The following is a 16,670-nucleotide window of genomic DNA, read 5'->3' on the forward strand; positions in this document are numbered from 1 at the left end:
TTGCAGATGATACCAAATTGTGTAAGGCTATAAATACAGAGGAGGATGCCGAGTCTCTTCAGAACGACTTAGTTAAATTAGAAGCATGGGCAGCCAAATGGAGAATGCGCTTCAACACAGACAAGTGTAAGGTAATGCACTGTGGTAACAAGAACAAAAATTACACCTACCTACTAAATGGGGTAAAATTAGGGGATTCTGTACTGGAAAAGGACTTAGGTGTCCTCATAGATAGCAAGCTAAGCAGTAGTACCCAAAGTAGGACTGCAGCAAAGAAGGCTAATAAGATATTAGCATGCATAAAACGGGGTATTGATGCTAGGGACGAGAGTAATATACTCCCGTTATATAAATCACTAGTGCGGCCACACCTTGAATACTGTGTACAATTCTGGGCACCGTACTACAAAAAGGATATTCTGGAGCTAGAAAAGGTTCAGAGGAGGGCGACCAAACTAATTAAGGGCATGGAGACGATGGAATACAAGGAAAGGCTTATAGGACTAGGCATGTTTACATTGGAAAAGCGGAGACTAAGAGGGGATATGATCAACATCTACAAATATATAAGGGGACAATACACAGAGCTTGCGCGGGACCTGTTTTTGGTTAGATCAACACAGAGGACTCGTGGACACTCGCTCAGGTTAGAGGAGAGGAGATTCCGCACAATACGGCGTAAAGGCTTTTTCGCGGTAAGGACAATACGTGTTTGGAATTCCCTGCCTGAGGGAGTTGTAATGGCGGAATCTGTCAACACCTTTAAGAATGGGTTAGATAAATTCCTAATGGATAAGGATATCCAGGGGTATGGTGTATAGTCATGCATTATAGTTACTATAAATAGGGATAAAATGCAACGGCTGACAGCAGCATCAGTCAGAAATTTTAGTCAAATCATCATGCATAGGAGACCACAAATAGGTTGAACCCGATGGACAATTGTCTTTTTTCAACCTCAGATACTATGTTACTATGATGCAGTGTTGTGCGATGTACAGCGCACATTTATGGGATTTGGTAATAAGATGTGCAGGCATTTACAATATATATTAGAGCGGGCATTTTAAATATTTGTGAGAAATCTAAAAATGGCATTCATACATATGACACAGAGTCCCTGGACATAGCTGAATGGAAGCCACAAACACTCCACACACACACACACACACACAGGGAAGGGCAGACAGAGTTTCCCCCCCAACAATGGCAAGAGACACACAGAGATTGGAGCCAACCCACACACAGCGCAACAAGATAGGGAGATCCCTAACCAGCGCTTACTGTGTACCCTAATAGGTTGCACAGCACACATATACAGCCTCCACCCCCCTTCTACAACCCCCTGGTACCGTAAAAGTTAGCTGGAGTTGATTTGGAGGGACAGCTCTCACTGACAGCGCTTCTGCAGGCAGGAAAATGGCGCTGAACGCGGCTGGGTTCTCCTGAGTTCCGCCCCCTTTCATGGCGCTGCTTCCTGCTCTTCTGAAGATTATACTTGCCTGAGGAACACTACTGGCAGCGATCCTGGGACCCTGACATGCTTGGTGGTCAGTGTAGGGTGTAGGTGCTGGCTCAGGGCGCCTCTCACAGTGCCGCACTATGTACCGCTGAGCCCCGGAGCGCAGTTAGTACTGCGACAGTCCATAATCTGACAGACAGCCCCATCAAGTTTACGACGAACACTAGCCAGACTGATATTTGTTTTCTGGATGTCCAAATTAAAATACAGGAGGGGCATTTGGTCAGCAGCCTTTACAAAAACACAACTGACCGGAATACATTGCTACGATACGACAGTTTACATCCGTCGTCCACTATCACAGGGCAATCATTTTCTCAGTTTCTACGTGTCTGCAGAATTTGTTTTGATGAACAGGAAACACATAAGCAATTGAGGGAAATGGAACAAAGAATCCTTGCCAGAGGTTATCCCCCCAAAGTGCTGCAGGCAGCTAAGACAAAAGCATTAAGTCGCCAAAGAGAGGATTTACTTAATTCCTCCAATAAGAAAGACACATCCAATATTATCCCATGGGTAAGAGACTATAATGTTAAAAGTGATTCCATTAATAAGAAGGCCAAGAAACTTTGGCCTATCTTAACGTCAGACCCCGAATTACAGGTATTACAGAACAAAAGGTTACCCAGTTACTCTAAGGGGAGGAGCCTTAAAAACATATTGGTTAAGATTGGGCGGTGTTCTTTTAAATTTAGACATGTCAATGTCCAGATTAGAAAAAATGGTTGCTTTAAGTGCACTGGCTGTACGACGTGCTCACACATCACATTCTTTTTCTGGCAAAAAATTCCCTATCTGGCGGCCTTTGACATGTTCGACGAAGTTTGTGATATACACTATCATACGCCTCTGTGGTAGGTACTATATAGGAATGACAAAATGCCAATTTAAGACCAGAATGGCTAAACACAGGCAAGCAATTAGAAACACATTGACCACAGGTGAAGGTGAACAACCGGTCGCTCATCATTTTCTAGAGTCCAAACATAGTATGGCTACTTTTATCATGTCCCCGAATCTCCCAAGGTGGGCATTAGGGGAAAATTGCTCCTGCAACTGGAGTCCAAATGGATATATAAGTTAAATACACCAAGACCAGGGGGCTTTAATGATAATCTGGGACTGATAAATTTCCTATAAAAAATCTTTTCTGATAAAAGAGTTTTATGAAGAGTTCGAGCCCGTTGTGCGGGAGGTTGTCCTTAAATGTTATTACATTTTATTTCATCTATAGGTGCTATTACATTATGGGTACATATGATTTGCAGTGGTCAGTACACCTTACTGAAACCTTGGGGTCAAATGTATGAGAGTTCATTTTGAAAAGCAGTCTCATTGCTATATCACTGTATGCACTAGATTGACTTAAGCTACATGAGGACGTGTATAGTCCATTTTATCTTAGCACTACAGGTATGTTCTTAATTGTCTATTTTTATTATTATGCTTGGTTTTTTTTTTAAGTTTAGGCCTCGTCACTTTGCTAGGAGGTCTGTGTATTGATGTCTAGCCTTTTAAGCACTTTTTTAGCTCATTGTATACAAGACTGTGTAAAAGCTTTTTGTACTGCTGGAGTGATATGCACTGCATGCGCTGATCTAAGTGTTTTGTATACTAGCGTCACCATGGCCACCCGGCTGGCAGCCGTGACATCGCTACCGCATCAGTTGATGCGCACCGGGACGAGTGACAGAAAGTCAGGACGGCGTGGCCAGCGGTGAATGCCGGTGGGGTATTTTCCATGGGGGGTAAGTTTGTCTATATATTGTTGCACTGTTTTCACTTATCCTGATGAAGGGGACGGTGGTCCCCGAAATGTTGATTTAATGTAGCACTTTAATACACATTTTCAGAGTTTACAAGGTCTCCGAGTGCCGCCTCTTATTGCACAGCTATCATCTAGGGTGAGACCCTGGGGAGGGCACCGGAGCAGGACAATCCCGCCGTGGATCCTTGGAGTGCCGGAGTTGTAAAAGTCGTGTGTGTATATATATGTATATATATATATATATATATATATATATATATATATATATATGAAAAGAAAAACTGCGGCACTCAGGGACTGGTGAAAAAGCAAATGTATTCAGCAATACATATATAACATGGATGTTATATATGTATTGCTGAATACATTTGCTTTTTCACCAGTCCCTGAGTGCCGCAGTTTTTCTTTTCATATGGCATGCACTTCTGAGGGCACCGGGGCAAGCTGATACCCTTATTGGGAGTGCCGGGCTTTTTGCTTCAATATATATATATATATATATATACACACATATATATACACACACACACACATACACTAGGTGCTTCAACGCGCCCTACGGGCGCTCTTCACACCGTCGCAAGGGGCTACGCCCCTTTAACCCTTGCATGCCTATATGGGGTTCAATATTTGTATTATATGGAGTATTACCTGCATTCCTTTGTTAGTGGTTAAATATTGCACAATGAAAAGGCGTGCGATGGTGAAGGAGGCGCAGCCCCTTGCGACGGCGTGAACAGCACCTGCAGGGCACGATGTACAGAATGAGCGGGTGCGGGGGGGATTGCGGATGGGTAAGGGTGTCTGTAGATGCTGCAGGTGGAGGGGGGGCAGATGCGGGGGGAAGGGTCGGGATGTGCTGCGGGTGGGGGAGAGACAGAAGAGTGGGGGCTGTAGATGGGGGAGGGGTCCGGAGGCACTGCAGGTGGGGGAGGGGCAGGTGCAGGGATGTTGCGGATGGGTGAAGGGTTCCGGAGGTGCTGTGGGATGGGAAGGGGCGGGGGTGGGGTAGGGGGTCCGGAGGCACCGCGGTGGGGGAGAGGCAGGTGCGGGTGGTGCGGCGGACGGGGAAGGGGGTCCGGAGGCGCTGCAGGTGGTGGAGGGGCAGGTGCGGAGGTGCCGTGGGTGGGTGAGGGGGAGACCGCGAATGGAGGAGGGTGTCTGCAGATGCTGTGGGTGGTGGGGGAGTGGGAGCCGCTGGTGGTGTAGGGGGTCTGGAGGCACAGCGTGTGGGGGAGGGGTGGAGTGTCGCATGTGGTGGAGGGGAAGGTGCGGATGTGTGGTGCATTGGGGAGGCGCTGCGGGTACTGTACCTGCCAAAAAGGTAGTTGGAGGGTATGCAGTGACGGGGCCAGGACAGGGGTGACGGGGCCAGGACAGGGGTGACGGGGCCAGGACAGAAATTACAGGGACAGGATAGGGGTGACAGGGACAGGATAGGGGCGGCAGGACCAGAATTTGGTTGACAGGCCCAGGATAGGGGTGACAGGGCCAGGATAAGGGTGAAAGAACCAGGATAAGGGTGACAGGGCAAGGCCAGGGGTGACAGGGCAAGGCCAGGGGTGACAGGGACATGACAGAACACAGGGCACGGGAGAGATTGGTATTAGGGACAAAACAGTGGTGACAGACAGATGTGTCTTACCGGAGTCACTGCTGCTGGCTGCTGCTGTTCCACTCCAACCTGTTGGGATCTGCTGCTGGTGGAGATTTGGCATGGCTGACGCTCTCAGGCTGGAGTACTGCTTCCTCTGCCCGTCCGCATCCCTCCCCCCCACTCCTCAGTCACACACCGCGGACCTCGCGCGGCTGCCGGGCACTGTGGTAAGGGGAGACTGGGAGTGACTGGATAGCCCCCAGGAGACACTGCGGCTGGAGGGAAGAGGGGGTCGGAGCCTGCAAGCAGCGTGGACTTCTGCAGCGCTGCCCGCCGGCTAAAGTGTGTGAAGGAGCTGGGCGCACCTCACTGCGGGCGGCAGCGCTGCAGCTAGCGTTGGGGTTGCCGGGGCTGGAGATAACAGAGGCAGTACGGAACCTGCACAGCGGCAGGTGCCCCACAAAACTGCAGCTAAGAAGCGTGGAGTGTGCCAGAAAGTGACGCTCCTCCGCGTCAGAGAGACCCTGCTGAGTATGCTGATGTGGGGGGTCAAGCACACAGTAAGCCGGTGCCCGTCTGTCTGTATGGCATACCCCCTCACACACCCCCATACCTCCCAACTGTCCCGATTTTAGCGGGACAGTCCCATTTTTTCGGGTCTGTCCCACTATCCCACCCGCGGGCCGCAGTGTCCCGCGGTGGGGGGCAGTTGGGAAGCTCCTGTACTCGCTGTTCTGCTTAGCATGCACACAGCGTCTATTTAGTGGAGACAGAGGGAGAGGGGGCATCAGGGGGTACGGATTAAGGGTGGGCCCAGGGGGTACATACCCCGGGCCTCACAGTTTTAGGGGGCCCCCCGGCTGGAGTAGCTCTGTCCCAGCTCTGAAGCTCCCCCGTCCTGCCAGTAACAGAGCAGCATTGTGCTACAGTCAGCACACGCTGCTGCCTGTTGGCAGGTCTGTGGTGTTACAGGGAGGCAGCAGTCTCCCTGCTGTCTTCTGCCTGTGCGGGTGTGTAGGGGGGAGCGACCACCCCCTCTGGATTTACCCCTAGCTGAGGGGCCAAAATCCCATAAAAAAAAAATAATAATCCCGGAATTTGCATAAGGAGGCGTGGCCACGAGGGCCGCAATTAGGCCACGTCCCCAAACCCACAGCAGGCACAGCAATGAGATAGGGTTCCTGTCTCAAGTGCCCTGGGCCCCCCGGACTCATAATCCGCCGCTGGGGACTTGCCAGCAGCTCACAGAGCGCTGGGCATGCCACCTCACTGACGAAAACAGGGGCGTGGCTCGCGATCGCGGGTCCACCCGCGAAGCCACGCCCCCTTTCCAGTTAGCCATGCCCCCTTTTTGCTGTGTGTGTGTCCCTCCTGCCTGAAGAAAGTTGGGAGGTATGCACCCCTGCCTGTGCCATGCCCATACCATCTGCTCCTGCTCCAAGTCTCCTATAGATTTGCCCAGATCTGTGACTCATTTGACTAACTCCGCCCAGTGTTTTGACTCCACCCAGCGTTAGCAAATGAAGCACAAAGTCACAGATCTGGGCTATTATATAGGGGAGATATAGATATATACACACATATACACACATACACTAACTATATATTTAAATAAATAAAAACACAGCACGGTCCTAGACCGGAGGTATATATCAGAATACTTGTACGTACAATATATCCTGTAATAGGTACACTTTTTCTTAACTAGCGCAGTCTGTATAAAGACATGTAGAAATCTCAAGTGTAAAGTCACAGCGCTGTATACAGGCGGCTTTACAAGGGAGACCTTGCCCTGCAGTCCCAGAGACCAGCCGTAGCTATGCTCAGAAGATGGCGCCAAGCGTCTCAGTCAGGGAGTGAGGGTGAGTGTGAGGCAGCTCCAGGGTGGGAAAATCTCTCAGTAGATGTCACCCTGGGCCGGGGAGAGGCTACAGGTCAAGCGCCAGCTGTCCTATGCTAGACTTCCACACCAGGTACTAGCGAGCCTTCTTAAATGGGGCATTAGTACACCTGACCTGTGCTCTATTGCCCTGGTGGTCTAGTGGGGTCCCTGCTCGGTGACCGTGTCCACAATAGCGCCGTGACCCGTCTCCCTAGGCCGCAGACGGAACACAATTTAATGTCGGGTCCCGTCTGGGGGACTCTCTAACCTCCTCCCCATAGCAGCCACGCGACTGCGACTGTGTGCCTAAAGCTGGAGCGTCTCCATCTTAAGTACCCGGGAACAGGCTGCGGCAGTATGCAAAGCCGCTTGGGAGGTGATGGAGCTGCAGCGCTGAAGTGTCACCATGACATACAGCCCTGATATCCCAGTTTTGAAGAAATTTTCAGTCAGAAAAAAGCTTTTTCAGGGCTGCCCAGTGCAGTCCACCTGTTAAGTGACCTGCTGCAGACACCAACTGAAAACTGAGCTCACATTGCCTGGAGACTGGGTTATAGAGGAGGCCCCAATGCATCCTGGGACAGCCTAAAGCTTTAGCCTGTTGTTGTCTCTGTATCAAGATCTGTATCAAGATCCACTCTACACCCAAGACCCCGATGTTTCCCTGTGGAAACCAATGTAACCTGCTGCAGAAATGAACAATTTCTTGACCGAGATTGTTCATATTGGGCGCACACATCGGCAAGTGTGTAGGGCCTTTAAGACATGCACATCAGGAGCTAACCTTGAGAAAGGGGAGGGTCGCGTCGGTGCCCCCTGGGCAGACCCCTTTTTGCAGATGGTGCTTGGACTAATCCAGTATGTGAAAGAGACCCAAGACCAGAGGATCCCCTTACTGCAGCCGGGAAGAATACTGGAGAAAAACGCTTTTAAGAACGGACAATTGCCAATTCTCTCCAACAGCACAGACCTATCGCTCATACACACTAGCCGATAGATCCGCGATATATCGGCCGTTCAAGAGAAGTTCAACATGTTTTACAGAAATGACGTCACCAGTCTGAGGAAGCAGACGTCAGTTCTGTGGAATGCGTTGCAGCAAACTGGTATTACTGACCCATTCAGTATCTTTAATTTAAATTTTTTAGTTATTTATGTTTTTTTATTTTTTTGTTTGACAGACAATATCATTGCGGATTTTGCCTGCCAGAATCAGCAGTAAGGGTGGTGCCACAATGGGGACCTATAGACACTGGTGGGCAGGGGTTATGCCATTGGGGGGGGGGGGGGGGGGGGATATTGTTACACTGGGAAATCAACATGGGAGGGTACAAGATGCCTCCTAAACATTTTTTTAAATAACTTAATAAAAAAAACAAAAAAGAGACCTGCCTTTTCTTTACTAAAAATATTACTTTAGTGGTAACACTCCTACTCTTGTGCTATTATTGTTGTTGACCTGTAAGTACCATAAGTGCAAGTACCCAAAACCTCACCGAATATAGCGGCAGATGTATTAAGCCTGGAGAAGTGATAAAGCAGTGATAAGTGCAAGGTGATAACACACCAGCCAATCAGCTAAATATGTAAATTGACAGTTAGGAGCTGACTGGCTGGTGCATTATCACCTTGCACTTATCACTGGTTTATCACTTCTCCAGGCTTCATACATCTGTCCTATAGAAACACAAAATGTGACGGCAGATAAGAACTGTTTCGCCCATCTAGTCTGCCCCTTTTTTTTACCATATTTTTATCTCAAACCTTATTTGAGCCTTATTTCTTTGTAAGGATATCCTTATGATATATTTCTAAAACTGTAAGAACAAATGTACGGTACAAACACACAAAGACGGTATTTTTTTTTAATTATATATAAAAGAATAAAGAAAGCAGATGAAGGCATGTAACAAGTTTTGACAGCACCAAAGGGTAGAACAAATAGAACAAAACGGACAAGTAGATAAACCATTCCAGCAATCAAGATGTGTCCATTGTATCTCCTTCTGCAGAGACAAAGAAAAGACACGTAAGAGTCTTCATCAGTCGTCATCTTACAGTATATGTTAGAGTCACTGTGCTGCAAGAAGCATTGCCAGGATAGTGGCAGATGACCCGTGCTAACTGCGGCTAAGTCAATATGCAGTATTAGTGAATAGACAACATATACAGGAGGGCCTCACATGCAAACACACCCACTGTAATAGATTGGTAGTTTGTGCAAGTGTGTTACCTGTTTTACCCTATGCAGACAGTGTCACATTTAGTTGGGAAGTTAGTGTCCTAGATTTAATCTAATATTCAGACTAAAAACAGCTTTATTTAAAATTTCAGCTCATGTTCATTACATGCAAATGCAGTAAATTCACTGCATGCCGAACAAGAAATAAAACGCATTTGCACCCCCCTGCTATACTCACTCCCAACTAACTGAATAGGGCCCTTTAAAGGAAACATTGTCAGAATATGTTTGCAAATGTTTGTTTGTTTTTATTTTATGTTTTATCTGTGCAATAAACGCAGCTAAAAGACAAATATTAACTTATCGCAGCGTGAATGCATTTTTATAGACTCAATGGGGTCGATTCAATTCGGCAACAGTTGAATAGCGCCGGGAGTTTGCTCCCAGCGCTATTCAATACAGCGACGACTGACCCTCAATTGTCGGAAATTCTTCTCTCATCCCCGGGTGATGAGAGAAGAAACCAGACAAAAGTGCTGCCGCGCGGCTGGCGCGAGGCTGATTCTGTCGGGAATCAGCATCGCCGCGGGTAGTTAAGTCGGAGAATGCCCGTTCTCCCGACAAAACTACCTGTTAAGTCGGTGAGAATGGGCCATCGCCGACCTAACTGGAGCTGAATTGAATAGCGTCGGGAGCTAATTCCCGGCGCTATTCAACTGTTGCCGAATTGAATCGATCCCAATGAGGTTTTAAGGCGGGTACACACTGAGAGGTCTATCTGCAGATAAATTGATCTGCAGATATATCTATGAATGGATCGGGCAGTGTGCTGTGCATACACACTGCCCGATCTGTCGGGGACTGACGTCATGAACTGGACGGGCGTGTACACACACCCGCCCAGTTCAGCTGTCAATCACCGCCGGCCGCCACAGTAAGTGTACGGGCGGCCGGCTGGTCGCTCGTACACACACACAGCGATGCGCCAACAGATATATTGGCCACTAGATATATTGGCCACTAGATATATTGGCCGTCGGCTGTGCTGCGGGGCCGACGTGATAGGTCTGTGAACGACGGAGTTCACAGACATATCGCCCGTGCACACTGGCCGACGGACCCGCAATATATCGGCCGTTCTACATCGGCCAGTGTGTACCCACCTTTAGGCTATTAGTGAAAAGCAACAGAGCAGCATAACAAACAGGAGAGGTATAACAGAGCCATAAATAAAAAGCAAAAAGTATGTCTGAAATAAAATAGAATAGAAACACTTAGGCTCTGGCCACAGATAGCAGCCAAGCGGGTCCCACTCTTGGCCAGGAAGCGGGGTTTTGTGTTCACACGGATCCTGTTCTTCGGGATCAGTGACACACGAGATTTCAATAAAACACAGTGCGGCACAAGTATGTACGTGTTCACATTGAAATGCCGCCGTCCTGTCATCCGGGCCGACTGCAATGAGACTGCCGCACGTGTGGGCGCCTGCACAGGCGTCCATGTGCAGTCTCCTTGCAGCCCAGCGGGTCCCGTTCACTTGCCCGCGATGTGTGGCCAGAGACTTAACAAACAATTTGTTACAAAATGAATTGTAACAAGTTTCCCTATTGCTTAGGGCTCTCAAACTCAGTACTCAAGACTGGAAATAGTGCATGTTTTCCAGGTCGCCTCACATAATCACAAGTGAAATAAGTAGCTCCACCTGTAAATCTTTTAAAATGTGTCAGTGAGTAATGAATACACCTGTGCACCTGCTGTCCCTGTGAAATAAACAGCCCTCCAAAAAAATAAGAATTTACTCACCGGTAACTCTATTTCTCATAGTCCGTAGTGGATGCTGGGGACTCCGTAAGGACCATGGGGAATTAGCGGCTCCGCAGGAGACTGGGCACAACTATAAAGAAAGCTTTTAGACTACTGGTGTGCACTGGCTCCTCCCACTAAGACCCTCCTCCAGACCTCAGTTAGGGAAACTGTGCCCGGAAGAGCTGACACAATAAGGAAGGATTTTGAATCCCGGGTAAGACTCATACCAGCCACACCAATCACACCGTATAACTCGTGATACAATACCCAGTTAACAGTATGATAACAACTGAGCCTCTCAACAGATGGCTCAACAATAACCCTTTAGTTAAGCAATAACTATATACAAGTATTGCAGACAATCCGCACTTGGGATGGGCGCCCAGCATCCACTACGGACTATGAGAAATAGAATTACCGGTGAGTAAATTCTTATTTTCTCTAACGCCCTAAGTGGATGCTGGGGACTCCGTAAGGACCATGGGGATTATACCAAAGCTCCCAAACGGGCGGGAGAGTGCGGATGACTCTGCAGCACCGAATGAGCAAACTCAAGGTCCTCCTCAGCCAGGGTGTCAAACTTGTAGAATTTTGCAAACGTGTTTGACCCCGACCAAGTAGCTGCTCGGCAAAGTTGAAGAGCCGAGACCCCTCAGGCAGCCGCCCAAGAAGAGCCCACCTTCCTCGTGGAATGGGCTTTTACTGATTTAGGATGCGGCAGTCCAGCCGCAGAATGTGCAAGCTGAATCGTACTACAGATCCAGCGAGCAATAGTCTGCTTTGAAGCAGGTGCACCCAAATTGTTGGGCGCATACAGGATAAAGAGCGAGTCAGTCTTTCTGACTCCAGCTGTCCTGGAAACATAGATTTTTAGGGCCCTGACTAGATCCAACAACTTGGAAGCCTCCAAGTCATTTGTAGCCGCAGGCACCACGATAGGTTGGTTCAGATGAAAAGCTGATACCACTTTGGGGAGAAACTGGGGACGAGTCCTCAATTCTGCCCTATCCATATGGAAAATCAGATAAGGGCTTTTACATGACAAAGCCGCCAATTCTGATACACGCCTGGCCGAAGCCAAGGCCAACAACATGACCACTTTCCACGTGAGATATTTCAAATCCACGGTTTTCAGTGGCTCAAACCAATGTGACTTCAGGAAATCCAACACCACGTTGAGATCCCAAGGTGCCACTGGAGGCACAAAAGGGGGCTGAATATGCAGCACTCCCTTAACAAAAGTCTGAACTTCAGGTAGTGAAGCCAGTTCTCTATGGAAGAAAATCGATAGAGCCGAAATCTGGACCTTAATGGAACCCAATTTAAGGCCCATAGTCACCCCTGACTGTAGGAAGTGCAGGAAACGGCCCAGCTGAAATTCCTCCGTTGGGGCCTTCCTGGCCTCACACCACGCAACATATTTTCGCCATATGCGGTGATAATGGTTTGCGGTTACTTCTTTCCTAGCTTTAATCAGCGTAGGAATGACTTCCTCCGGAATGCCCTTTTCCTTCAGGATCCGGTGTTCAACCGCCATGCCGTCAAACGCAGCCGCGGTAAGTCTTGGAACAGACAGGGCCCCTGCTGCAGCAGGTCTTGTCTGAGCGGTAGAGGCCATGGGTCCTCGGACATCATTTCTTGAAGTTCCGGGTACCAAGCTCTTCTTGGCCAATCCGGAACAATGAGTATAGTTCTTACTCCGCTTCTCCTTATTATCCTCAGTACCTTTGGTATGAGAGGAAGAGGAGGGAACACATAAACCGATCGGTACACCCACGGTGTTACTAGAGCGTCCACAGCTATCGCCTGCGGGTCTCTCGACCTGGCGCAATATTTTTCTAGCTTTTTGTTTAGGCGGGACGCCATCATGTCCACCTGTGGCTTTTTCCACCGGTTTACAATCATTTGAAAGACTTCTGGATGAAGTCCCCACTCTCCCGGGTGGAGGTCGTGCCTGCTGAGGAAGTCTGCTTCCCAGTTGTCCACTCCCGGAATGAACACTGCTGACAGTGCTAACACGTGATTTTCCGCCCATCGGAGAATCCTTGTGGCTTCTGCCATTGCCGTCCTGCTTCTCGTGCTGCCCTGTCGATTTACATGGGCGACCGCCGTGATGTTGTCTGACTGGATCAGTACCGGCTGGTTTTGAAGCAGGGGTTTTGCCTGACTTAGGGCATTGTAAATGGCCCTCAGTTCCAGAATATTTATGTGCAGGGAAGTCTCCTGACTTGACCATAGTCCTTGGAAGTTTCTTCCCTGTGTGACTGCTCCCCAGCCTCGAAGGCTGGCATCCGTGGTCACCAGGACCCAGTCCTGTATGCCGAATCTGCGGCCCTCTTGAAGATGAGCACTCTGCAGCCACCACAGCAGAGACACCCTTGTCCTCGGAGACAGGGTTATCAGACGATGCATCTGAAGATGCGATCCGGACCACTTGTCCAACAGGTCCCACTGAAAGGTTCTTGCATGAAACCTGCCGAATGGAATCGCTTCGTAGGAAGCTACCATTTTTCCCAGGATCCGCGTGCAGTGATGCACCAACACCTGTTTTGGCTTTAGGAGGCCTCTGACTAGAGATGACAGCTCCTTAGCCTTCTCCTCCGGGAGAAACACTTTTCTCTGTTCTGTGTCCAGAACCATCCCTAGGAACAGCAGACGTGTCGTAGGGACCAGCTGTGACTTTGGAATGTTTAGAATCCAGCCGTGCTGTTGTAGCACTTCCCGAGATAGTGCTACCCCTACCAGCAACTGCTCTCTGGACCTCGCCTTTATCAGGAGATCGTCCAAGTACGGGATAATTAAAACTCCCTTCTTTCGAAGGAGTATCATCATTTCGGCCATTACCTTGGTAAAGACCCTCGGAGCCGTGGATAGACCGAACGGCAACGTCTGGAATTGGTAATGACAATCTTGTACCACAAATCTGAGGTACTCCTGGTGAGGATGGTAAATGGGGACATGTAGGTAAGCATCCTTGATGTCCAGTGATACTATGTAATCCCCCTCGTCCAGGCTTGCAATAACCGCCCTGAGCGATTCCATCTTGAACTTGAATTTTTTTATATATGTGTTCAAGGATTTCAAATTTAAAATGGGTCTCACTGAACCGTCCGGTTTCGGTACCACAAACATTGTGGAATAGTAACCCCTTCCTTGTTGAAGTAGGGGCACCTTTACTATCACTTGTTGTGAATACAGCTTGTGAATTGCCTGTAACACTGCCTCCCTGCCTGAGGGAGTGGTTGGCAAGGCAGATTTGAGGAAACGGCAGGGAGGAGACGTCTCGAATTCCAGCTTGTACCCCTGAGATACTACTTGAAGGATCCAGGGATCCACCCGTGAGCGAGCCCACTGATTGCTGAAGTTTTTGAGACGGGCCCCCACCGTACCTGGCTCCGCCTGTGAAGCCCCAGCGTCATGCTGTGGACTTAGAGGAAGCGGGGGAGGACTTTTGCTCCTGGGAACTGGCTGTATGCTGCAGCTTCTTTCCCCTACCTCTGCCTCTGGGCAGAAAGGACACGCCTTTAACCCGCTTGCCCCTATTGGGCCGAAAGGACTGTACCTGATAATACGGTGCTTTCTTTGGTTGTGAGGGAACATGGGGTAAAAATGTAGACTCCCAGCTGTTGCTGTGGAAACGAGGTCCGAGAGACCATCCCCGAACAACTCCTCACCCTTATAAGGCAGAACTTCCATGTGTCGTTTGGAATCTGCATCTCCTGTCCACTGCAGAGTCCATAACCCTCTCCTGGCAGAAATGGACATTGCACTAATTTTGGATGCCAGCCGGCAAATATCCCTCTGTGCATCCCTCATGTATAAAAGTGCGTCTTTTATATGCTCTACGTTTAGCAATATAGTGTCCCTGTCTAGGGTATCTATATTTTCTGACAGGGAATCTGACCACGCAGCAGCAGCACTGCACATCCAGGCTGAAGCAATAGCCGGTCTCAGTATAACACCTGTGTGTGTATATATAGATTTCAGGATAGCCTCCTGCTTTCTATCAGCAGATTCCTTCAGGGCGGCCGTATCCGGAGACGGTAGTGCCACCTTCTTTGACAAGCGTGTGAGCGCTTTATCCACCCTAGGGGATGTTTCCCAGCGTGGCCTATCCTTTGGCGGGAAAGGGTACGCCATTAGTAACCTCTTAGAAATTACCAGCTTTTTATCAGGGAAAGCCCACGCTTCTTCACACACTTCATTTAACTCTTCAGATGGAGGAAAAGCTACTGGTAGTTTTTTCTCTCCAAACATAATACCCTTTTTTGTGGTACCGGGGGTAACATCAGAAATGTGCAACACATTTTTCATTGCCTCAATCATGTAACGTGTGGCCCTACTGGAAGTTACATTAGTCTCATCGTCGTCGACACTGGAGTCAGTATCCGTGTCGACATCTGAGGTAGCGGGCGTTTTAGAGCCCCTGATGGCTTTTGAGACGCCTGGGCAGGCACAGGCTGAGAAGCCGGCTGTCCCACAATAGGTATGTCGTCAAACCTATTATGCAAGGAGTCGACACTGTCGCGTAATTCCTTCCACAGCACCATCCACTCAGGTGTCGACCCCGCAGGGGGTGACATCACGTTTACAGGCATTTGCTCCGCCTCCACATCAAACATGTCGACACAGCCGTACAGACACACCGCAAACACACAGGGAATGCTCTGACAGAGGACAGGACCTCACAAAGCCCTTTGGGGAGACAAGAGAGAGAGTATGCCAGCACACACCAGAGCGCTATATAACACAGGGATCCCACTATCAATGAGTGTTTTCCCTTATAGCTGCTTTTTTATATATATCATATATATATATTATCTATACTGCGCCTAAATTTAGTGCCCCCCCCTCTCTTTTTTACCCTTCTGTAGTGTTCAGACTGCAGGGGAGAGCCAGGGAGCTTCCTTCCAGCGGAACTGTGAGGGAAAAATGGCGCCAGTGTGCTGAGGGAGAAGCCCCGCCCCCTTTTCGGCAGACTTTCTCCCGCTTTTTCTGGAATACTGGCAGGGGTAATTTTACATCTATATAGCCTCTAGGACTATATGATGTATATTTGCCAGCCAAGGTGTCATATATTGCCCTCAGGGCGCCCCCCCCCCCCCAGCGCCCTGCACCCATCAGTGACCGGAGTGTGAGGTGTACATGAGGAGCAATGGCGCACAGCTGCAGTGCTGTGCGCTACCTTGGTGAAGACCGAAGTCTTCTGCCGCCGATTTTCCGGACCTCTTCGTGCTTCTGGCTCTGTAAGGGGGACGGCGGCGCGGCTCCGGGAACGAACACCAAGGTCGGGTCCTGCGGTCGATCCCTCTGGAGCTAATGGTGTCCAGTAGCCTAAGAAGCCCAAACTACCACCTGTTAGGTAGGTTCGCTACTTCTCCCCTTAGTCCCTCGCTGCAGTGAGTCTGTTGCCAGCAGATCTTACTGTAAAATAAAAAACCTAAATATACTTTCTTTCTAGGTACTCAGGAGAGCCCCTAGTGTGTACCCAGCTCAGCCGGGCACAAGAATCTAACTGAAGTCTGGAGGAGGGTCTTAGTGGGAGGAGCCAGTGCACACCAGTAGTCTAAAAGCTTTCTTTATAGTTGTGCCCAGTCTCCTGCGGAGCCGCTAATTCCCCATGGTCCTTACGGAGTCCCCAGCATCCACTTAGGACGTTAGAGAAAAGCAGACGAAGGTGGTTTGATGTGTACACAACGGTGGCCATATTGGATACTCCAGTCAGTATTCAGACATCGGCATCCCGAGCAGCAGAATTCCGGCAGGGGGATGAGCGCAACGGAGCCCTGCTACGCTTGCCACAGGTTCTGTTCTCCATCTATGGGTGTCGTGGACACCCATAGAGGGGGAATCTCCTACCTCGGCGGTATTCCGGCGGCGGTGTGGTGCCCCGTCGGTGTCCCGGCATCGCTG

General features: G+C 49.3%; 1 protein-coding gene across 1 annotated transcript in view; it reads right to left on the reverse strand.

The window, feature by feature from the left end:
* Nucleotides 1-8,620: 8,620 nt before the first annotated feature.
* RUVBL2 (RuvB like AAA ATPase 2) overlaps nucleotides 8,621-16,670 on the reverse strand; it is a 63,011-nt gene continuing 54,961 nt past the window's right edge. The window contains exon 15 of the mRNA XM_063942451.1: nucleotides 8,621-8,775. Coding sequence (XP_063798521.1) covers nucleotides 8,750-8,775 — 26 coding nt within the window. The 3' untranslated portion in view covers nucleotides 8,621-8,749. The remainder of the gene's footprint in view (nucleotides 8,776-16,670) is intronic.

Source organism: Pseudophryne corroboree, chromosome 10 (assembly GCF_028390025.1).
Source record: "Pseudophryne corroboree isolate aPseCor3 chromosome 10, aPseCor3.hap2, whole genome shotgun sequence".
NCBI classification, from domain to species: domain Eukaryota; kingdom Metazoa; phylum Chordata; class Amphibia; order Anura; family Myobatrachidae; genus Pseudophryne; species Pseudophryne corroboree.